The sequence below is a fragment of the Hyaena hyaena genome, unplaced genomic scaffold, assembly GCF_003009895.1.
Source record: "Hyaena hyaena isolate Hyena2069 unplaced genomic scaffold, ASM300989v1 scaffold_1200, whole genome shotgun sequence".
In the NCBI taxonomy this organism is placed as follows: Eukaryota; Metazoa; Chordata; class Mammalia; order Carnivora; family Hyaenidae; genus Hyaena; species Hyaena hyaena.
This window is the reverse complement of record NW_024081824.1, coordinates 155,820-179,460: the sequence shown is the minus strand read 5'-3', so window position 1 is coordinate 179,460 and position 23,641 is coordinate 155,820. Positions and strand designations below refer to the sequence as shown.

Below are 23,641 nucleotides of genomic sequence, written 5' to 3'. Positions count from 1 at the left end.
TGATGATGACGGCACAGCAACAGAGAAATCATATTTAGTAAGGGGAGGAAAGATAATTCAACTATGCCATTCTTATTCCCTTGGCTGCTAATATGTGGCTCCATGAAAAAAAAGATCATGTATTTTTATTAAACAACACTTTACCCTCAACTTGGCCAGGAGAAAAAAGAAAAAAAGAAATTGATAGACAACTTTCATTATCCTTTATAATAATTGTCTTTGGGTTACTCATCAATAAGATGCTTCACAGTCAATGAGAACTAAAATAAACTCTTTGGGGAGATTTCAGACTCATTTAAATAACTCCCTAAGTCAATCAATCAAGTGAAAAGAAAAGGCTAAATGCACAAAACAACAACACAAAACAACGACTTAATTGATTTAGTGTGCCTGAAGATGTGCAGAGATGCTTTGGATGTGAGAAAGGAACAATAACAAAAGGATAAATTCTAGAAATGTAGCCATCTTCGCAAAGGTCCTGGATAACCACAAATACCTTATTCTCCAGTGAACTGTCTTTTTGCTCTGAATATCAGTTTATTTAGGGAAAAGTAGTGATTCTTATGGATAAGAGCACAGAACCATTCCTCTTATCACAGCAGTTAATATAAATTCTTTCTATCTTGATAATTACCATGAAATTTTTTTTGATAACATTCATTGTATTAATTATAACACAGCTCATGGGGAAAAATGATCTATGATAAGCTTTCAGGCCATGAGTTGAGTTCATTATATGAAAATCTTGAAGGAAACAACGAAATTCTGATTTACAGCTCAATTTTTAATTTGCTCACTTGAACAAATTTTAAAAACAAATTCACATTCCAATGTATTTTCTGAACACAGACTTTAAGTATATTTCTTTGGAAATGCTCTTACCTAGGGTTAGTCTAAGTTAATAGCACAAAACAAAATCTGATGATTATGATACGATAATTAATAATTCAGAGTCTAGTGGTGTCAAACTAACCTTAGCTACATGTGGTAGTCAATTTCTACAGCCTGTTGTTCGCCCCTGGAATCTAAATATTTTACCCACTGCATTTGTTATACCTCTCTGCTTCCTATCAATTGCAAATCTGAGAAGCCTGCAATCTGTCCCTAGATTTCAGTCCTTAATAAAAATATTAAACAGAATAAGCTCATAAATAGAACTCCTTTCCAAGCTACTAGAAATATTGACTTTTATTGCTACTTAAATCAATATCCAATTATTTAATTTTGCTTACCTCTAAGTTCTCCATATTAGTCCCAAGTTTCTAATGAGAGGCCAAGTGCCTGGCGTAAATCCTAACAAAATTTGGTAGGGATTAAAAATAATCCTCACATTTGGGTCAAAAATTTTAATGCACTTTTGAAAACATAGAAGTAAACTGATTCACAGAAGAGAAACTAGGATGACAAATGGAATCAGAGCTAGGTATTATACAGAACAGAAGAAGTAGGGATTTGCAGAGGAGAAAACAAATTCCTTTTGATAGCTTCATTTTTTCTGATGTATAAATGGCTTTATTTTTTCTAACATATAAATGAAGAGTGCTCTTCTTCATTACTAAGGGTGGCAAATTCAAATTTCCACAGAGGTTGGGCAGGCAAGGTGAGTGAGAACAGCCTTACTCTTCTACTTTTCCTCCTCTGATAGAGACATAAGTGCAAGAAATAATGGCTTTTCTCTTAGTTCTCCTATAGATGGCTACAGTGCAAATTCAGTAACTCATGACCAGTGATTCTGGGGCCCAGTTTAGAGGCAATATGGAGTGGTGGGAACTATGACTAACTAGTGGTGTCATGTCTGGGTTTAAAGGAGAGGGACAGCCATTTCTTAATGCTAGCTAATTGTTGCCTGGGGAGATGTTATCTGTGTTCTCCCAATATTAGTACATCTTAGAACTTTTTCAAAAGAAACCAGAAGTCTGAGTTTTTTGTTACCTCTCTTGATTTTTAAATCTGGGCAATAAATTCAGATTTTTCAAAAAATAAAAAATAAACCCCCAAACCCTTGTCAACACTGGGGAAGCCCAACAAAACCAGTCTGCCTGTTACTGTATGATTTCTAGAGATTAGACCAGGACCATGGGCTTAAAAATAAAAATCAGGTAAGAGATAAGTAGAAGGAAGAACTCACTATTCCTCAAAGTTGTCCTGCTTTCCCAACAGATTACCACATCTAGGTGGATTGACTTCCTGCTGGTCATATTGGAAGGCAATTAGTTCTATCTGCTACTGGATTGATTGATCTTTAATTTGCTTAAGTTTATTTATTTTGAGAGAGACAGACAGCATGGCCAGGGACGGGCAGAGAAAGAGGGAGATGGAGAATCCCAAACAGGCTCCTAATGCAGGGCTCGATCTCACAAAACCATGAGAGCATGACCCAAGCTGAAACCAAGAATCGGAGGCTTAACAGATTGAGCCACACAGGTGCCCCTGATTGAGCTTTAATGCCTGCTCACTGTGAGAGTCCATGGTTCCAAATAAGCTTTACCTAGGGTTCAGGGAAGGGAATCTATGGTTGGAAGGTTCCTGAGAGTGTTTATTGGAGAGGGAGGATATGATCTCCATTTTGCAAAATGATTACCATTTGGAGATAGAAGACTTAGGAAGGAAGTCCTGACTGATAAAACAAAAAGCACAAACTAGTAAAGGTGGAAATGAGGGTGGCTTCAGATAGGGGTGGTAATGATATATTCTAATGGAATAGTTGTTTTATGGCAATTAAACTTGGGTTCTCAAACCAACTGCCTTCAGTTATTCTTGGCCATCATACTGTTTAAAATTAAAATTGAACCAAAAATACATTTGGAGGGTGTGCACCCTCCACTCAGACACTGGTCTGTTTCTTGTTGTCATATATCCTAGTCTATCACAAATTTACATGACCTGCCCTGCCCCCAAAGTAGTTAGATCTCCCTCACCTCTCCGCCTCCAGAAATAACTTGTGAGTTTTGTAAATATATTTTCCTGACTCAAGTACATGGTGCATAAATCTAATACTTTTAAAATTTATTATTTGTTAGCAATTTGGAACTTCAAATTAAAAATCTAAATGGAATAATGGGGGTTGGCTTGAAGGTAGAAGAAAATTTCATTTTTATTTTTGGAAGTCCAAACATTGGGTAATACATCTTTTTTTTTTTTAATTTTTTTAAATGTTTTATTTATTTCTAGGAGAGAGAGAGAGACAGCGTGAGCAGGGGAGGGTCAGAGAGAGAGGGAGTCACAGACTGAAACAGGCTCCAGGCTCTGAGCTGGCAATCAGCACAGAGCCCGACGCGGGGCTCGAACCCACGAACCCTGAGATCATGACCTGAGCGAAAGTCGGATGCTTAACCGACTAAGCCACCCAGGCGCCCCTGGGTAATAGATCTTATATTTAGCTGGTTTGATAAGTTGTCCCCATGGTTTGGGAAACTGGTGCAACTGTTCTACAAACCTGGACACAACTCTCAGTATTAGGCCTCTATCAGGCCTGGCTGGGGCTATTCTGTTCTGAAACAGTTGATCAAGTCTCTTCATGATCAGTCAAGTGGCTGGTTGGTTGGACAAGGATTTTGATTTTCAAGCAATTGCTCTGGCATCAGAGGCACATACTAAGGTTTGTCTGATGACTTAAGGTTTACTCTTATAATTTAAAATCAGGTTTTGCTGTGACACAAATACCTGTGATTACATATGCCTTTTATGAGCATCCTCCCTTTGGATCCTCACTGCATTCATTCATTCATTCATTCATTCATTAGACAGAGAACTACTAACAATAGAAGGACAACTATTATGCCAGTTGTAGGTGCTCAGATATCTAGTGGTAAACACAACTGAAAATCTCTTAGGTAAGCAGAGGAGATACTTTTATTTCTATTAAAAAGGCATTTATTACTTAAATTATTGTTATTATGGAAGTAAAACAAAAATATACTCTCTGGATTAAAGATTAAGGCAATCCAAAAGTATATAGACTAAAATGCAAAAGACATTCCCTTATACGCATTTACATACAAATGTTATTTTTTTGCATAAATGCTAGAATACAATATGCATTTTTCAGAAACATTATCTTGATTTTTTAATGTTTATTTTTTGAGAGAGAGACAGAGAGACAGAGAGAGAGAGAGAGAGAAAGAGGCAGGAAGGTGGGGGAGTGGCAGAGAGAGAGGGATACAGAATCCAAAGCAGGCTCCAGGCTCTGAGCTGTCATCACAGAACCCCATGCAGGACTCAAACCCATGAACTGTGAGATCATGACCTGAGCTGCAGCTGGAAGCTCAACCAACTTAGCCACACAGGTGTCCCCAGATACATTATTTTGTAATTTAAAATGTCTTAGTGATTTTTCTATGTCATCCACTTTTAAAGGCTCCAGAGTTTTCCCTAGTTTGTATGTAGTATAATACATTTAATCTCTTCTCTAACAATAGGCACTTCAGCTGTTTACATTTTTGTCATTCAACTGATGCACTGTATAGGTCTCTTTGTCTGCATTAGCAAATGTTTACTGAGGTATATTACTAGAAGTAGTTTTTCTGGGTACATTTAAAATTTTAGGTGATTGTGACAAAAGTGTGTAACAAGTCTTGCTTTTCTTTATTCTTGCCAACACTGATCTCAATATAAACTCTTTTTTGCTAATTGGATAGATGAAGAATATCTCATTTTAATTTGCATTTTCTTATTTGTAAATAAGCACGATTTTACTTAGTTATATATATTTTGTATATGTATACACACACACACACAGACCTGTATTTTTTCATATTTTATAGAATTTTCTACTGTATTTTCTTTTTCACCCCGATTTTCAGTTCTCTGTATTTAAAACTCTAATCATCTGGGGTGCCTGGGTGGCTCAGTTGGTTGAGTGTCTTACTCTTGATTTGGGTTCATCATGATCTCACAGTCTGTGATTTCGAGCCCACGTTGTGCTCTGTGTTGACCCTGCCATGCCTGCTTGGGATTCTGTCTCTTCCTCTTTCCTTGCTCCTCCCTTGCTTCTGCTCCCTCTGTCTCTCTCAAAAACAAAACAAAACAAAACAAAACAAAACAAAACAAAAAAACAAAGCAAAAAAAACCTTTAGAAATTATTAAAAAATAAAACTGTCACAAATGTTGCTGTTATTTCTTATCTAACTTGTTCTGTTGTTATTTACTTTTAAAAAGTTTGTATAGTTAACTTGGTTAAATTTTACTTTATTGTCTTAAAATTCTGAATTTTATTTAGGAAGATCATTGACATCCAAAAGTATAGAAATTGCTCTTAATATTTTCATAAAATTGTTTTTTCTTAACATTTAGTTATGTAACCCATCTACAATTTCTTTTTAGGAATGATGTGAATTTTTCTCCCAAAAGAATAGCCCACTGCCCCATACTATTTTAAAAACATCCAATTTGTTGTCTTATATTGGAAGGACAATTTGGCTTGGGTTTCACATTTTTTCCCTCATAAGTGAAAATGTGCTGCTTTTCCATCTTCTGAAATTGAATGTCACTGTGGTCAAGTCCAAGGCCAACCTGATTATTTCTGCTCTTATAAGTGACTTGGCTTTTCTGCCTAGATGCCCCCATAGTTCTTTCTTTAAACTTGAAATTCAGTAACTCTGCCAAATTATCTCATGGTGTTGATGATTTCAAATAAAATTTTCCTGGCATCCAGTGAGTTTTTAAAGTCTTTTACTCCACATTTTATATCATTTCAGGAGAATATTGTTTTATCATGTTTTAAAATATTTTCCATGTGTTTTCTTCTTCAAAAACACCCAAATGTCTGCCATCCATTTCTATCATATTCTTTATAGTCATTACTACATCTTTGCTCTATTCTACTTTGTTTTGTGTTATATCAAGTCTGTTTTTTTATGCTTTTGACATGTTTTCAGAGAAGTTCATTCTATTTTTGTTGCTTGTAAAGTGTCTTTTATCTCTTAAGTGATTTTCTCTCTCCAGCTTTTCTCCTGAGCTCTGCCACCACACTTTTGATCTCCCTTGATTACTTTATGTCTCTTCTTTTAAATATTTAATGATACAGATATATAGATATAGATAGAATCTATACTGGACTTCATGATAATGGAGGAGAATTCTTTTGTCTAAACTTTTCTGTAATTCTTGGTAAATATGTTTGGGGATTGTGGGCTCTTCTTTGGCTTAAATTAAAAAAATATTTTGTAGTTCTAATGAACATGTGCTCTTTTTAATTATTACTCATCTTGAAAAGAGACTGGCTATTTGTTAAAGAATAGCACAGGGATACAAGGTAAGGGATGAAATAAAGCTGAATAAGCTGAGGCTGTCTGCAGATTCAATTTGTTTTTTGTTCTGATTATCTATTGTTGTATACCAAATCACCCCAAACCTTAGTGGCTTAAGCCAGCAATCAGTTATTTTGTTCACAAATCTGAAAACTGGACAGAACTCAGTATGGTCAGCTTATTTCTGCTGCACCTGGTATCAGCTGGGGCAGCTGGAATGTGGTTGGAGGGTCAATTTCAAGGATGGATCACCCACCCATCTGGGAAGTCTTATTGGCTGTCATTCCCTCTCTAGGTAGTACTCTCCACAGATCAGCTTAACCATCTCACAGCAAGGTGGCTAGATTCCAAGAAGGAGTGTCCCAAGGGATAGGAAGTGGAAGCTGCTGATTTCTTAAGGCCTGGGTTTGGAAACTGGCATAGTATCTCTTCCTCTGCCTTCTATAAATCCAAGGGAAAGTAACATAGACTTCGTCTCTCCATGATAGGAGAGTCAAAGAATTTTGGGGCCATGTTTTAAAACTGCCACAAGATATTTGTCTCAAGTATCTGTCACCAAATCTGTTCCCTTTCTGCTAGAAATACGTCTTTTTACAGTCCATGGCATTCAAATTGAGGTGGCATAGAGAAAAGACCCAAAAGTTGCAGATGGATTATGTTTTGATTTAGAAATTGCTTCCCCACTCCAATGCAAATAGCCTCTTCAATGTCCTAGCTAGAAAACTAGAAGGTGGATCAGCATGATTTCTACTCATCTTTCATTCTGAAAGGTCAGACTATTTCCCCCATTTCTCCCTTGGCCCACTTACCTGATCTTATCTGTTCTCTAAACAACGAATTATTGGCTGGTCTTTTCAGTAAGTGATCTGCTGTCAGGTCTGAGAGAAACCAACTTGACTTGGCATATTTCCATCCCTCATTCAAGATTTCACATTATTGACAGCAATATCTCATACTTAAATCTTACACAGTTTATGGTTTGGAATTGTGGCTATTTCTGTTTCATGGGCTATGAAAAACTTCTATTTTTCAATGTTTTTCATAGTTTTAATTTGCTTTGAGGGAGGCTAATAAAATATTTTATTCTGCTGTCTTAAGCAGAAGTTCCATATGAACTTTAGAATCACCCTAAAAATATCTGTTGGGATTTTAACAGGGAGATTAAACTGAAGGCATAGATTACTTGGGGGGGGGGAGTTGACTATTTTACAGTATTGAATTTTTCAGTCCTATTTCATAGTAGGTCTCCTCATTTATTGAGGTGGTCTTTTTTGTCCTTCACTGAAGTTATTATTTGTCATCTCAGATATCTTGTAGGTTTATTATTTAGAGCTATTCTAATGGTTTTAGATTTTAAAATGCTATTATGAACAAAATAATTTTCCCATTATATTTTATCATCAATTTTTGCTGACATCTAGGAAACCTGTTGATTTTTGTGTGTCAGTCTTCTGTCCAGCCAAATTTCTGAGCTCTCTAATACTTTGCTGTTTGAGTCTCATAGTTTTAAGTAGACAATCATATCAGCTCATCTACTGAACATTTTATTTTGATTTTCATATTTTCAATTTCTATGATTTTACTTTTTAAATTTCAACTCATCTCTGTTTTGTGGATATAAACAGTCTCTTGTATCCATCATATTAAATAATTAACATGTTATAGGCTTTGGTTTTCTACAGTTTTATTTCTTTATAACATTGGTATTATCTGCTTTCATAATCTATGTTTTCTATGCAATCTCACTTCTAAAATCCCAACAGATTTATACTGTTTTAAGATTAGGCAGATAGGCATACTAAAGCAACCATCTTGATAAAATCAGAAAGTAGACTTGACGGTGACTGACTTGCTCAATGGTATAAAGATAGTAAATGAGAGAGTCATCATCTAGACTCTCAGACCAGCTTTCACTTCCCCATGGAAAAGTAAAACACACTATTCACACGAAGTACGTGCTAGTTTAAAGTGTTCCACCAAAATGTTTACCAGAATTACTTATAAAGAGAAAATTGAATAATATATATATATTTTTTCTACTTTTCATAACTTTTTCTTATAAACATGCTAATACAAAGGCTAAAAGTCAAAAGCTATAAGAATAACAATGCCTGAAAATCTAAATGACAATAGTCACATAATTACAAATTCACTCACTAAGAAAGATATTCTGATGTCCATAAAAACAAAATAGGCAGATGAAGACAGGGATGAAGTTAAAGATAAAAAAGTATAAATTTCCAAACATATTAGAATTAAACATTAAATCAAATTTTACCATTTAACTGCCATTCTGGTAGTAAGCTATTTGGCACAGGCTTTGAATTTGACTCCCATATGTCCAATCTGAATTAAGCACCTTGAGAAAAATGAGATTTAACTACATTATAATTCTGACACCATGGGATGATGCCAGAGAGTATATAGTCTGGATTTTATGTGTTTGATTTCACATAAGAATTCCCTGGCACTCATTCTACTATCTTTTGAAATGAGAAACTTGTACTGTTAACCCATGAAGAAAAAGCTAAATGGTGAAAAAATTTCTTACTTTTCCTCTCAATGCTGCATGTCATTCTGGCAAAGAAAAAAAAATGATGTATTTGAGACCCTCTGGGTCAGGAAAATTGATAAGAGCTCCCAACTTCTTTCTCATAAACAACCGATATTTTAAAGCTATTAACACAGGAGCTGGGCATTCAAAGACAGTTCATTTATCATCCAATAGCTGGCAAAGGTGTCAAGACTTGTAGTCAGGCTCTGAAAAATGGGCCCTGAGTTCACCCTCTATAGCAGAACAGCTGCTCTTTCCCAAAGTTTTAATCAGATTCCCTGAGCATTACATGCCTCAGTAAGGCAGAGCCCACATAAAACTTGCAATAAGCCTGCCATGTAAATTCATTATGGAGCCCAAGTAATATAAACATATTATGTTTTTCAGGCCAAGAGAGCACTTTTAATTTAGACCAAAATTATGATTGCATATTGATTTGGCTCATTGTTCTCTGGAATATTTTTTTCTAGGAAAAAATTCAGTAATGATCACCTGAAATCAAATTTTCTTGGTTGTTCAGAATGAAGTCAGGCTTAAACACATTGGAAAGAAAATATGCCTTAGGACAAAACAAACAAACAAACAACCCAACCCAGAGCTCCTGAAACTATTTCTAAGTTTTGTCATTTTGTTTAGATCCACTACTCTCCAGTCCCTTAGGTGAGAGCCACAGGCTTCTTCAGACACTAAAGGAAGTTTATGACCTCCCCCTAAAGTTTATTGTGCAGTGTTTTAGATCATGTTATTAATAGAAGCCAGTTTACTAACCTTTGGAAACTTAACCTCGCATGAGGCTGAAGTTATGGCTGATTCATTTCATAGATGGTTTCTCACAGATGGCTCTGATATCTAGTTATGAATTATTCTCTGTCACTAGGCCACTGTCTTAGGAATGTAAGCCACTGGTCATAAAACAGAGAAGAGGGAATCACTATTAACCTCACACCCCCCCCCCCCGTCAGACATTAAAGGACATTAGGATAGAGGCAAAGGACATTTATGCATAGTGACAAAAGTGTAATGTATCAATCAGAAGAAGGATTGACTAGTCATGGAAGAATCTAGAAGAATCGCAGAATGAATCACTGCAGGTGAGAATCCCAGATTTATGTAAAGAGGAGAAAGCAAATTTTAGTTATCCTCACAAACTATGAGTAGTTTTAAGTTATCCTAAATGTTGTTATGGATTCAGGGTGTGGTTGTCAAGCATTTCAAAATTTCAGGTTCCATGGGGAAAAAATACCTTTTGGGTGAAGGACGCATCTATCTGTCATCTGTCCCCCTGGTCACCATACAATCCTGTGAGTATTATTTGCCTTTATATGCAGGTTTGCCTATGGGAAAGATTGCTTTTATCATATGATTTGGGGTACTTGAAATTCTGGTGAAAGTAACTTCCTGTGGTGAATTAATAAAGCAGATGCTTATTATGATTCTGTTTACTAAGCAGGTTGACTATGGAAAGAAACTGAGCTGACCATTCCAGCATCTATATTCCGGTCATTGGGTCAGTCATTTCTTGGTGTTCATTATATCAGCACCCTGGTGTCTACCTCTGCCTCCGATGTACTTTGCATAGTACAAGTGACTTTCTTACTACATGGCTGGTCATCCTGGGCCCAGACTAGAGAACATCACCAAGCTCTTCAATGTGAAGAGCTAAAATTCAAATAGAGTCTAAAATTATTAAGAAGCTACCCATGACTTAATGATAATATACAGCAGAAGACAGAAATAACTTCTTCAACTCCCTCTCAAAACTGATTCGTTGCCTAGAACATCAATTCAAAGTTACTTCGGCACATAAAGGACAAAGTTTTTAAAACATCTACATCTTATAGCATATCAATAGCTGGTATGGCAGAAAATGTCCCCTGCTGTCCCCCATGGAGGTGTAACCTTTTCCAAGGAATTGGAGAGAACTGAAGAGATGGCTTCCTAGCGTGGAACATAAAAAAAAAATGTTTTTTTTTTGCTCACTACTCCTTGTTTCCCTCTTCTTTTTGAGCACTGTTTCCTATTTCTATCACTGATTATCTGTGAGTGCTAAATTCTGTCTACCTGAACATATATTTATTTCATTCTTATCCGTGAGTGATATTTCCGTTGAATTTAGAGTTTAGGTATTTGGCTATTTTCTTTTGGCAATTTGTACATATTATTCCACTGTTCTCTGGCAGCTATTATCATTAATGAGAAAATTGGTGCCATTTCAGTTGTTTTCCTTCATAAGTAATCCATGTTTCCTCTCTGGTTGCTTTTTAAAATTGCCACTTTGTCTTTGATAATCTCATGTCTCACTACAATATATTTGGGTGTGAATTAGTTTTAATTTATCCAGCTCAGGTTATAATGTGATGTATCAATTTTTCTCTTCAATTCTGAAAAGTTATCATCCATTATATCATTAAATATTGCCACAAATTGATTCTCTTTGGTGTCTCCTTTTAAAATTCTTATTGATGTATTCTGAATTGTTTCCTGCTATCCTCCATGTCTCTTAGCCAACTTTGTATATTGTTTTAATCTGTGCTGCATTCTGGGTCATTTGCCAACTTTATCTTCTGGCTCACCATTTGGATTTAATATGACATTTATCTCATTCTGGTTTTAAAGCCAATATCTGCATTTTTCTTTTTGAAAGGTTCACTTATTTTATTTTACTATCCCTATTTTCCTTGCTCCTCCATTTCTCTTCAGTCATTTTTTAAATGCCCATTTTTTAACTGTTCTCAGATTTTTGTAATTTTTGTTTAGTTCTTTAGGGTCCTTGTTCTTCTGATTCACTTTTTTGTTGTTTATCTCCTGGCTTTTCTTCATGGATTTTTTTCCCCCTTTGTGGCCTATAAACTTTTACTGTCAGCTCATTTTCAAGAAAAAATACATTTTTTTCCTTTGGGATTTCCATGTGCCTGGGTTAAGAAAATATCAGTTCAGAGTAGTTTAGCATATTTGGAAAGAAGGAAAGAGAAATGAGGTTGGGGCAGGCATTTCAATAGTACTGAAAATTTTTATATTAATTTATTGGCTTCCATTTCTTTTATCACAACTGCCCAGCAAGGATTTTGATTCAAATCCCATATAGATGGCAAGTCTCCTCACCATTCCTTAAAGGCTGGTGAACTGTGACTGAGGGAGCACTTTGGACTCTAGACTTTTTTCAAAAAAGTTTACTCAAGTTCTAGTACTAGAAGTAAGTCTATAGATAGGATGCTGACTTCCACATGGAAGTAGGACTCCAGCCCCAAAATCTCTGGGTCTATATCCTACACAAAATCCTGTGGCCACTGAGAGTGGTAAATTCCCAGTCTTAGTGTGATTTCCCTCTTGTTTCTTACACCTGGGGAATTTCCTTTTCATTTTTTCAAAATAAATTCTACTTTTAGAAAAGAATTTTTGCCCTTTCAAACAAAGCATTTCTTTCAGTTTGTAATGGCATAGAGCCTATCTCCTTAATTTTAATCCACCATCTTCTGAATATTTTATAATCATGAAATATGGTAGTTTTGGAATGCCTATTATACCTGCCCTCCATTCACTTTCTTCTTTTTTTTTTTTTTTTTAAATCAATGTTTCTTTATTTTGAGGAGGGAGGGCTAGAGAGAGAGGGAGAGAGAGAATTCCAAGTGGTATCCATACTCAGTGCAGAGACCAATGAGGGGCTCAGTCTCAAAACCATGAGATCTTGACCTGAACTCAAATCAGATCGCTTAACTGACTAGGCCTCCCAGGCCCCCCTCCACTAACTTTCTTCTAATAATAAGATTCCATGCTACTGGCCACAGGAATGGGAAATGATTCAGATCTGGCCAATCATCATGTTTAGTTCCCTTAAAATACAATGTGATTGGCCTAGGGGTGACCTTCTGATATAAGCAGAGCCAATCTGAATCCTCTGTGTCTGATATGTAAATATGGGGAGAATGAAGTGTTATTTTAAGCTAGAACAACAATATAAGTTTGGAGATGCCATTAGCTACCCTCTTCTGCTTGTTAGAGTAAGTCACGTATCTGTACTAGGAAAGAATGAGGCTAGTCCTAAGAGGAAATCAGAGCCTAGAAAGAACATGGAAAGAGTAGACAATAGAAAAGGAAAAATAGACATGTGTGAATAACTGAGTCTTGGCATGACCAGAGTTAGCCCATCTAAGGTAGCCCAAAGTTTAGCCCTGCTAAAGAGGCCAATGAACTCTTTTTGCCTAAACTAATTTGAATTGGGTTTCTGTCACTTACATCTGACTGATACATCAATAAATTAAAATACAATAGAACTAAGACAAGAAAGCATCAGTATGGACTTCTTTTATTTATTTATTTTTGGTAGGTCAATTTATCATGCATGGCTTGACAAGGAGCAAAGGAAGCTCTAAGTCATGGGGTTGAGTTCTGGAGAACCAGTGAGTGAACATCAGATCTAATCTGAGAGACAGAGTCACAGGATAAGGCAAGGTCACTTTCCAGTAATCTGAACAGGGACATTTAGAGCTAGGGTAGGGAGATGTCAGAGTCATAGCCAGGAAACAGGAACCAGGGATCATGAATAAGAAAAAACAAACACAGCCACAGCAGCAAGCAGGGGTGTGGGCAGCAAGCACTGGGAGTTCTGACTTAAAGCTGGAGGTCATCTGAGCTCTGCTTCCTACCCACTTCTTAAAAGATGCCAGGATGCCTGCTCATTCCTGCTAGGTGATGCCCCCTGGTGTCCAAAAAATGAAGTTGCGATGGAATTGACTGCCAGGACAAGGAGTTCTTAAGCAAAAAGGGCCATAACTTCTTTCCTTAAATTATATATCACAGCAGTATGTAGAAAGGCATCAAAATAAATGCCTTTCATGCTGATTATCAGCTTCCAAGGCAAATCTCAAAGTGAATTACCTTCAGAAAAATGTCAAGACATAAGAAACGTATTTTTAAATTAAAAAGGTTCATAAGAAATATACTTTCTGGTTGTGATAATAGTTTTGGTTTATTCTCATCAAAAGGAGACACCTTCTCATCACCCCTTTGCTCCCAACTATGGGTCAACTGGGAGAGGAAGTTGAGCTAACTAAGATAACTAACAAGGTTTTCAAATATTTGGAAGAAGCAGTATGAAGAATATGAAACTTCGTTCTCTGGAATAGATTTTAATGAGAGAATAAGTAAAATGTCTCTGCCTTCATCTGAAAGGCTACAATAATGGGTTCCTTCAGTAATTATCTGAGAACCTTCCAAATAATTAGCTGTGTGTTGTGGAGGACAGAAAAAGTTAAACTTGCCTTCAAGAAGCTTGCATGGTACCAAGGGAAATAATGAATATCCTTATAGATATATGTTTATAACCAACCCTACACAGTTACTTTCTGGGATAATTTTTAGAGCAAGGTTTGTGCACATATTAGATTTATAGCTATTCTTTGCCTATTTCGGTGAGGAGTTGTTGAGGACAGACATGGGTGACTGTACCTTTCCATCTATATCACCAATGCTCAGTGTAACATTAGGGACATGTAGATCCTCAGTACATTTTTGTTGCATGAATGGATGATATCTCAAGTTTCCTTAGTCACATGGTCTTTGAGTCTTACTGCCATTCCATTAACTTCCATGTTAAATTGTCCTTAAGGTACGTGAATACAAAAAAATGTGGTCTTTCAAAATGTCACTCACTCTAAGTGCCAAGCATTTGCTGGTATCACACTTTAAATGACATTTTCTAGTAAGAGCCTCTAAGCAGTATAGCACTCTTATTTGGAAAAAGAAAATTAGTGCTCCATTTCTCCCTCATCTTTAATGATCTACACTGAATTTCCTTATAAGTATTTGCTTAATAAGGGAAAAAGGTACCTAGTATGTATTTATTGTCATTTAAGAGCCAGTTGTTTAATGGGGTTCTTATTTGATCTCTAAGAAAAACTGGAGGCATTTGCACACTGTGGAATTATTTCAAAAGTAGATGCTTCAGTATAATACCAGCAATATTTCGGTTTTGGAGATAAATGACCCAGAGCGCTCAACAACCTCTTTCTGCTATTCCATGGGTTGGAAAAAAAATTTAGATTTTTAACATTTATAGAATATCTATCTATCTATCTATCTATCTATCTATCTATCTATTTAATTTTCTTAATGTTTATTTACTTTTGAGAGAGAGAGAGACAGAGCGTGAGTGAGGGAGGGTCAGAAAAGAGAGGGAGACACAGAATCTAAAGCAGGCTCCAGGTTCTGAGCTATCAGCACAGAGCTCTACGTGGGGCTGGAACTCAGGAACCATGAGATCATGACCTGAGCTGGTCAGAAGCTCAACCAACTGAGCCACCCAGGCGCCCCTATAAAATTTGTATTTAAATGATGATTGCTGGGGTGCCTGGGTGGCTCAGTCGGTTGAGTGTCCAACTTTGGCTCAAGTCATGATCTCATCATTTGTGTGTTGGAGCCCCCATTGGGCTCTATGCTGACAGTTCAGAGCCTAAAGCCTGCCTCGGATTCTGTGTCTCCCTCTCTCTCTGCCTCTCCCCAGCTCGTGCTCTCTCAATCTCTCTCTCTCTCAAAAATAAATAAATAAATAAAAATGAAGATTGCCTATTATTAAGCATGTTCATGGGGGGTTCTTTGGACCAGAGTTGATCATGAGTAGCTGAATCTATTTCCAATGAATATGTATTTAGTCAAAAGAAGAAAATGAAAATCACCTTTGATCCCACCTAACACTTTGATTTTATATATTAATTAGTTTTATGTTATAATTATTCATATACACACAAATTTGGCTGTTTTTTAACCAAAATAGATCTTACTGTATATTTCATTTAAACATTTTCTTATTTTGTTTAAAAATGTATTGCGAACATCTTTTCACATCAATATATTTTCTCTATATATTATTTACATTCTCTATATACATTTTCTCTATATATCATTTTTCTAATGACTGAATAAGGATTATATGATATTAATATATTATAATTTACTCAACCAACTAGTAACTTATATACAACTTCTTGCTCCAATAAATCTCCATGGAGAAATTGTTACACAGGCCTTTACTTCTTAGGATAAATTTCTAGAAATGAAATAGGTGGATCAGAGGATTAACAAATTCTAATGATTCTTAATAAATAATGCCAATTGCCTTTGTAAAAGTTCCCTCACTTTTCTCTTTCATCAATAATGTAAAAGGGTTCTCACTTCCTCAAACTCCAATTTACCCAAAGTATGATTGTTCTTTCATGAGTTCTGAAGATTTGAAGATTTGCTTGTCAAAAAATGATACTTTGTTATTGGTTTAATTTGTTTTATTTTGTTATTAGAGAAGCAGATCTTATTTAGTAGTGTTATAAGCCATTTACGTTTCTTCTGTTCATTACCTACTTATATCTTTTGCCCATTTTTCTATCATTTACCTTTTCCTTACTGGTGTTTGATAACAGCAGTAATATCAGCAGCTAATATCTAATGTTTATTGAGTGTTATAAGCCAGGCCCTGTTCTAGTGTTTTATGTTTAATCTCACCTAATGAGGTGAGTGCTATTACCAGCCTTGTTTTATAACAAGGCATGTGAGGCACAGAGAGGTTAAGTGGTTTATTTAAAGTCACATAACTAGTACATTTGGTATATTAAGAGATTTACAACTCATCATGTATGTTATAAAGACCATCAACCTATAAACATTGTGTGTTGAAACTGCTTTCATGGTTTATCCTTCATTACTTAATTTTATTTGTGGTGACTCTTGCCTGCTAGGATTGCTCAACTCTATTGCCACCAAATAGATTGCTTTTCTTTTCTAATTTCTGCTTTTGATATCTTGATCACTTAAAGAATATTTTAAATAAATATAATTAAAACAAATACAAACATGTAGACAGTATAAAAAGATGCAAAATAAAAAGTTAAATTACATTTGTCCCCTTTGCATAAATCATATTTTTACATAGCAAAAGTATTTATGTTTTTAGTTCTTCTGATGGTTGCCCTGTGACTCTAAGTGATGGACAGATATGTCCATTTCTTGATTTGTCAACTCTACACAGTGTACATTGATTTATTACTATGAAAGATGTGACATTTTGGTAACTTATCCCTTCCTTTCCCTCTCCCCTCCTCCAACTAACTCCCATGAGTAATATCAATTTTTGCTGTGAGTGCCTTTAAAAATTTAAGTAATATACTTCAACTTCTATTTCTTGATTTATCAACTTTAGACGGTATTCCTTAACTAAGTGCTTCATTCTTATTGGGGGAAACCATATGTGAAAATGGTTATTCTCTATATTCCTTGGATCATAAAATGGCATATTTATGAAGGAATGCTTCACTAGAAGCAGGTCTATCCTTAGTCATTTTAATGAAATGAAAGAGATCTGTGTAAGTAGAATGAAATATCTTGATAAAAATGGTTATCTAAATTATAAGTATATATATCTTTATATAGCATCAATTATATAGATTATAGAGTCTTTCCAACTATATTGCTTTATTTATCATTCAGAACAATTTTGTAAAATATATAGAATGACTATTCTTGAATTTATAGGCAAGGAAAAAGCATGGAGAGCTTACAGCCGTATAGTGTCACTGTTGTGGCTTCTAGGTTTGGTTTTCTTTTGTTCCTGTGCAGCATACACTTCTTTTTTGTGGCAATATTACTTGAGCAATAATCCCACGTTTTCTCAGTCTTAGTTTATGTACTTCTGGTGAAAATGAGTATGGTTTTAAACTCCTGAGGCACGTGACTTAGAGCTGAGAAAATAAACATGGGACTTTCTCCTGGCCACTAGTGGGTCTGAAATGGCATCACAATCTGTCAGGTGTACTAAGATTTGGACTCGACTAATGGGACAGAGATTCTTGCTTTATTCTCCTGAAGAAAGATACAGCCCTAGGAGATGCTGGAGGCCAAACTGGACGAGGCGAGGGAGCTACCCCTGAAGAAGCTGAGTGAGGGGGGAGGGGAGAAGAGTCCTGCTCATTTCACTGGGTCCTTTGCTGTCATTTCTACTCCTGCTGTTCAGTCATATCAGCCAACACAAATTCCCTTTTCACTTACTCCAGTTTGGGTTGGTTTCCTGTCAACTGTAATAACTGTGCTGCTAATTCATGGCAAGCCTGACATCAGCTCTTTTGACTTAAATCTAGGGCTCTTTGTACTCCACCATATTGCCTCTGAATGTAATGTCTTTGTTCAAGATTCAAAAACACACATCCTTCAAAGACCTCTCAAAAATGTCTTCTGTCTTTTCTTCATAGCCTATTATACAATCTTTAGAATGCAAAACCATCATATGGAATTCATTCATTTATGAACCAACACTCATACTACATGTTTGGGAATGACATTCCCTACATACTTAAAATGACAGTATGGTTAAGAGAGAGAGAGGCTAATTTCAAAATATTTTGTTAAATAAAATTACTTTTATTTTAAGATGAATACTTCTGGATCATTTTAAGCCATAGGGACACCATCCACCACCTGCTGCTGTGTACAGTAGTTGTGGTTATCAAATTCAATTATACATTATTTGTCTGAAATTCAGAGCACATTTAAACCTAAGAAACAGTATTATAATCTGCCATGTGCTTCTTAGACTAGCACAGAAAAGCTGATTTAAGCTAAAATGTGGCTAAATTACTATATATTTGAATGAAATGCTAGAGTACAGTACTGTTACGGCACTAACAATTAAAATTTTAAAAATACTGGGGCGCCTAGATGGCTTAGTCGGTTAAGCGTCCGACTTTCGCTTAGGTCATGATCTTGCGGTTCGTGGGTTCGAGCCCCGCGTCGGGCTCTGTGCTGACTGCCAGCTCAGAGCCTGGAGCCTGTTTCAGTCTGTGACTCCCTCTCTCTCTGACCCTCCCCTGCTCACGCTGTCTCTCTCTCTCTCCTAGAAATAAATAAAACATTAAAAAAAATTTTTTTTAAAATACTAACACTGGAAAGGGTGATTCTTAAACAGGATATTTGGTGATGGGAGATGGGAAGGTAAATTAAAGAAAGTGGCCATTTCAAAGGAGTTTGGAGGTAGTGCCAGGGGCCATAGTGGTCAATGATTTCAGTTCTTTATTATATTCGATTTAACATCAAAATGTATAACTTCTCCATGGTACAGGAAGAGCCCTATCACTATTCTTACATTTCAAAACTAAACAAAGATGGAACTAAGAAGAGGAAAACACGAAAGAGTTTTTATTTGTTCTTTTAATCTGCATTTCAAGCACATAGTCTCTCTCTTCCAAAAGTTACTATCTAAAAAGGCAAATATAAGTTCAAACCTAAGATTGCCCTGCTGTGCTGGAAGGGAATTGACCGAGGTTCATGCAGGGCTGGTGTAGAAGCTTAGCATGTGGGCTAGTGGTTCCCGAAGGAGACTGAGGTAAGTGCTGAAAGTCTTGATTGGGAAGAAACAGAAGCCAGGAAGGAGTGAACTCTGTGCATTTAAAGGCCTGAGTTACCAGCCAGAGAGTTGTGTCAGGGTGCTGTGTATGGTTTAATGTGAAAGAAGAGAAAAGTGAAGAAAAAAATGTTTGAACTTCTGGTCTGAAAGATATGAAAAACTTTTAAATAGGGAGCGGGAAGATAGCTGGAAGAGAGAGTGTGGGGATGGGGCATTAAAAGGAAAGGGAGTATGTGTGTGTGAATAGGTATATAAAAAGAGATGATCATATGTGCTGTGATCTAAGTGTAAAAAGCAACCAAGTGAGCAAAATGAAGAGGACACCATTGTGGAAAATTGCACAGGGTGGAGGGCGTGGTCAGCAACAGATGGCACTGGTGGCCAGACAGTCTGGATCCAGGACAGTGTGGGTGCGTTCTACTCATTAGAGCTTAGGAAGACACCAGTAGGGATCAGGTGCACCAGGTAGAAAGAAGAGCCTGCAGGTTTGAATGTGTGGAGGTTACCATGTCAAATATATCTAATTTAGTTTTACTTTTACTTTAAAGGTGGAGCTCATTGGGTTCACTCTGCATGACACTTAAATTGCCAAACCTGTGAAACCTAACATTTTGGCTAGAATGGCAAGTGTCTCATGCCTAGAAAAAAAAAGGAAAGAGGTCTTGCCATGGTGGGAAACACTTTGGAAGACATCCAACCCATGGGTAGATGAGTAGAAAAGGCAGTGCCAGTAATAACCATGAACTTGCTTGCGGAGATAACAAAATGATCATTTCAAATGCCCCCTTGGCTTGTGCACAACAGCATCAACATTCATCCCTGGAGTCTGCACTTTAAATGGAAAACTATTGTGAATGCTAGGGCTGAAAGTGGAAAGGCCAAATTTTCTCTTAGTTGTAACTGCATGGTTCTTTCCCAAGTTCATTTGTGCTTTGGTGGTTTCGCTTTGCTTGGCCTTTTACAGCTTGGCAGCCTAAGACACAAAAATGTGGGACTCAGCAGATTTAAAAAAATTTATTCCAAATGTTCCTTTAATACTAGTATTTCTTGGACAGAGATTCCTGATGTCCTAAGTATTTGTTCTTGCTGTTTCTTTAAAAGCATCCTTTATGGACCTTGAGGGTGTTATGCTGAGTGAAATAAGTCAGGCAGAGAAGGACAAATATCATATGTTTGCACGTATAGGAGGATTAGGAGGAACTTGACGGAGGAACAAGCGGGAGAAGAAGGGCGGAAATGGTGGGGGAAAGGGAGAGAGGCAAACCATGAGAGACTCTTGAATGCTGACAAAAACTGAGGACTGATGGATGTGGGGGGGAGGGGGGGATGGGCATGGAGGAGGGCACTTTGGGGATGAGCACTGAGTGTTATGTAGAAACTAATTTGACAATAAACTATTTGTAAAAAAAAAAAATAAAATAAACTTAGGAAATGTGGGTTAAAAAAAAAAAAATAAAAGCATCCTTTAGCATTTGTGAATCTGCCATGGCTTTTGCTCTTAATTTGCACTCACTGGTATTTTCCTTTAATGCAGGAGAGGCACTTCTCAATGACCAGGTGAAATAATAGTTTATCTGGAGATACTTGCTTAAAATTTACTGAATTCAGGGCGCCTGGGTAGCTCAGTCTGTTAAGTGTCCGACTTCGGCTTAGGTCATGATCTCACGATTTGTGGGTTCGAGCCCCATTTCAGGCTCTGTGCTGACAGCTAGCTCAGAGCCTGGAGCCTGTTTCAGAGTCTGTATCTCCCTCTCTCTCTGACCCCCCCCCTGCTCACACTGTCTCTCTCGCTCTCTCTGAGATAAATAAAACATTAAAAAAGAATAAAAAAGATTAAAAAAAATTGCTGAATTCAGTGGCAACTTTGGCTGGTAGCCTTAAGAAATTCAGTTGGCAGAAGAGTGGTTCTGCTCTGTGGTTTCCTGCTTCCCTCTGGGAGATCTGACTTTTAAAAATCCTTTGTTACTTCACAATACATTTTCAAATGCATTTGAAGTAATTAACACCCTGAGTTGAATCCTGTTGTCACATTTAATTATCAGATAGCTGTTTTCCATTGGGGTATTTGACAGTTGCCCAAAATGTTGGTCTTAATCTAAAACCAAGAAGAGACCTTTGACATAGTGAAAGCCACTGAAGTGGCATTTATTAAATATAAATGGTAAGTGTCTAAAGGGAAGGTGAGGAAAGAGCACTAGTTTTCATCTCGAAAGGAAAATTCTTCCAGGATCAAGGGAAAATTACGTTAGCACTTAGCTGAAGTTCCATTAGTTTCACATGTGACATGATAATTTAAAGATGTATGTGTTCCTATTAAGCATTGCATTTGCATTGAGAAACAAAGAGTATTGTGACTCTCCAACTTACTATAAATACATTGGTTAGCATTAGTCCATTATCTGGAAAATGACATGTATAAAGAAAAAAGTAAATGATATTGATTGAAATGAAGGAAGCTCATTTACATGCACTTTAGGAACTCTAAGTTAATCAACTAAATATAGGTGCCTGAGAAAAAAGTTACCCTCTGGGTGGTACCTTGTAATATGTTAGAAACATGAAACTCATTAATAGTGTTAAAATTTATGTACTTAGTGAATTGTACCCATTATTAGAGATCTTCTGTGGTAACAATTCCTTAAGAACTAGAAACTGCCACATCTTTACAACATAAAACAAAAGATACTATTAAAGTCCTTGAAAATTATCACCAAGTGGAAGCATATTTCACAAGGTTAAAAAAAACAACAACAGCAACAAAAAAAAACAGTTCTGGTACTTACTATGTGAGGACAATAGCCACTGCATCATTCAACACACTCTCCCCAAACAGGAGTGTGTATAGATCAGGGTCAACGTGTAGTTCATGGAAAATGGCTAGTACTGTCACTAGGAGGAAACACACACAAATACAAGGTTAGTTGAAACATAGGCATGTATTTGTACTTTGGTGTGGTCACCTCTAAAAATAATTCATTAAATGCTCATTTTCTCAAATTCAATCTCTGTACCCACACTGGATCTTTATTTAAAAAAAAAAATCTGATGAGTCACTCCCTTTCTTGACTTTCTCAGGGCTTCCCACTGCTTATAGAGAAAGTTTCAGCTCTGTAGTAGAAGTCTTCTATAATCTGTGCCTTGTTTAACTTCCAGCATCTCCCCTGTATCCTTTGCCAACCCTTTGCTGCCTGCCCTAAGCCACACTGAACTTGCTGTAATCTTCCCAGATCATGTAGTTTTTAAATTAACTTTGCATTTTGGTTCACTTTACCAGGGCAGCAATTTGTTTCCCATCCATGGGCTACCATTCCCCCATTCTTTAAACACATACACACACACACACACATACACACACGCACACACGCACACACACACATATTCTTGCTCCAACATAAAACTTTCTTCAATCTTTAAAAACCTCTCAAGTATCCCCCAGAACACCAATTACTCAGCAGCAATCTGGCTCACTCCTTTTGGATCCTAGCATTTGTATCAAATCACAAAACTTACCACAGAAGACACTGTGAGATCCCTGGGGATAGGGCACATCTTTGCAACACAGGGTACTTGGAAAACTCTCAGTAAGTGTTTGATGCATGAATGGGTGAATGGAAACATTAATGAATGAATGTTGTTTCATGGCCCACTCCTGTGAAGGGAGAGGTGGCCAGCACCTGGCTCTCATTCTCTCTTGATATTATACTCATCTATAAAGGTGAACCCAATGTTTCTAAGAGCAGGACCTAAGGACTTGTTTCTGGCAGCCTGTTGCATGGCTACAATATGCCACATATCATATACAGCCTCTGAATGTAGATCGGGACAGTATATAACCACACAATGATTCTCTGTATTCATCAAAACCATTCAGTGTCTTGATACTTGAAACAGTTTTGCAGAGTGTGAACAGCAATCATTAGGAAGCTGATCCACTGAGTTGATTGCCAAAGGGGTAAAGAGGATGGTTGGGAATGCTTCTGATGGTAAATTTTTAAGGCAGAGTTGGCATTTTCATTTCTGTTCTTTCCTTTCCTATTTCATGGGCTGTGAAATTAGTACCTATGTTGTATAAAAGAACAGTGCTATGGGGAACAAAGGCTGAGTTGGAAGGTTTTGTAAGTAGAGTCAAGAAGTTTGGCTGGCACTTGTTCTGCTATAGTGGGGAGCCAGGAAAGGGTTTTATTCAGAAAAGTGACAGTTTGGTTTCAGTTTGGAAAATAAAGCACAGGTAGCATGGCTGAAGTCTTTCCTAAATATTCTAGCAAGAGATGACTGTACTAGAAGGGTCCTAGAATCAGACTCACAAACTCCTGAACATCCTGCTCCACCCTAAATATGCACCATCCTGGATTCTGATAGGTCAATGACCACAGCACTTTGTACTTCACTTATTCATTGCTTCTCAGCTTCCCTGAATGTTAATAGCTCTTACAACAGTGCTATAATATAATAAGCCTT

At 36.7% G+C, this 23,641-nt stretch overlaps 1 protein-coding gene across 1 annotated transcript in view; it reads right to left on the bottom strand.

Annotated features, from left to right (window-relative positions):
* LOC120224552 (sodium/hydrogen exchanger 9-like) overlaps positions 1–23,641 on the bottom strand; it is a gene marked incomplete at its 5' end in the record, with an annotated part of 402,148 nt that overhangs the window by 241,037 nt on the left and 137,470 nt on the right. Inside the window, 1 exon segment of the mRNA XM_039222819.1 lies at positions 21,967–22,072. Coding sequence (XP_039078750.1) covers positions 21,967–22,072 — 106 coding nt within the window.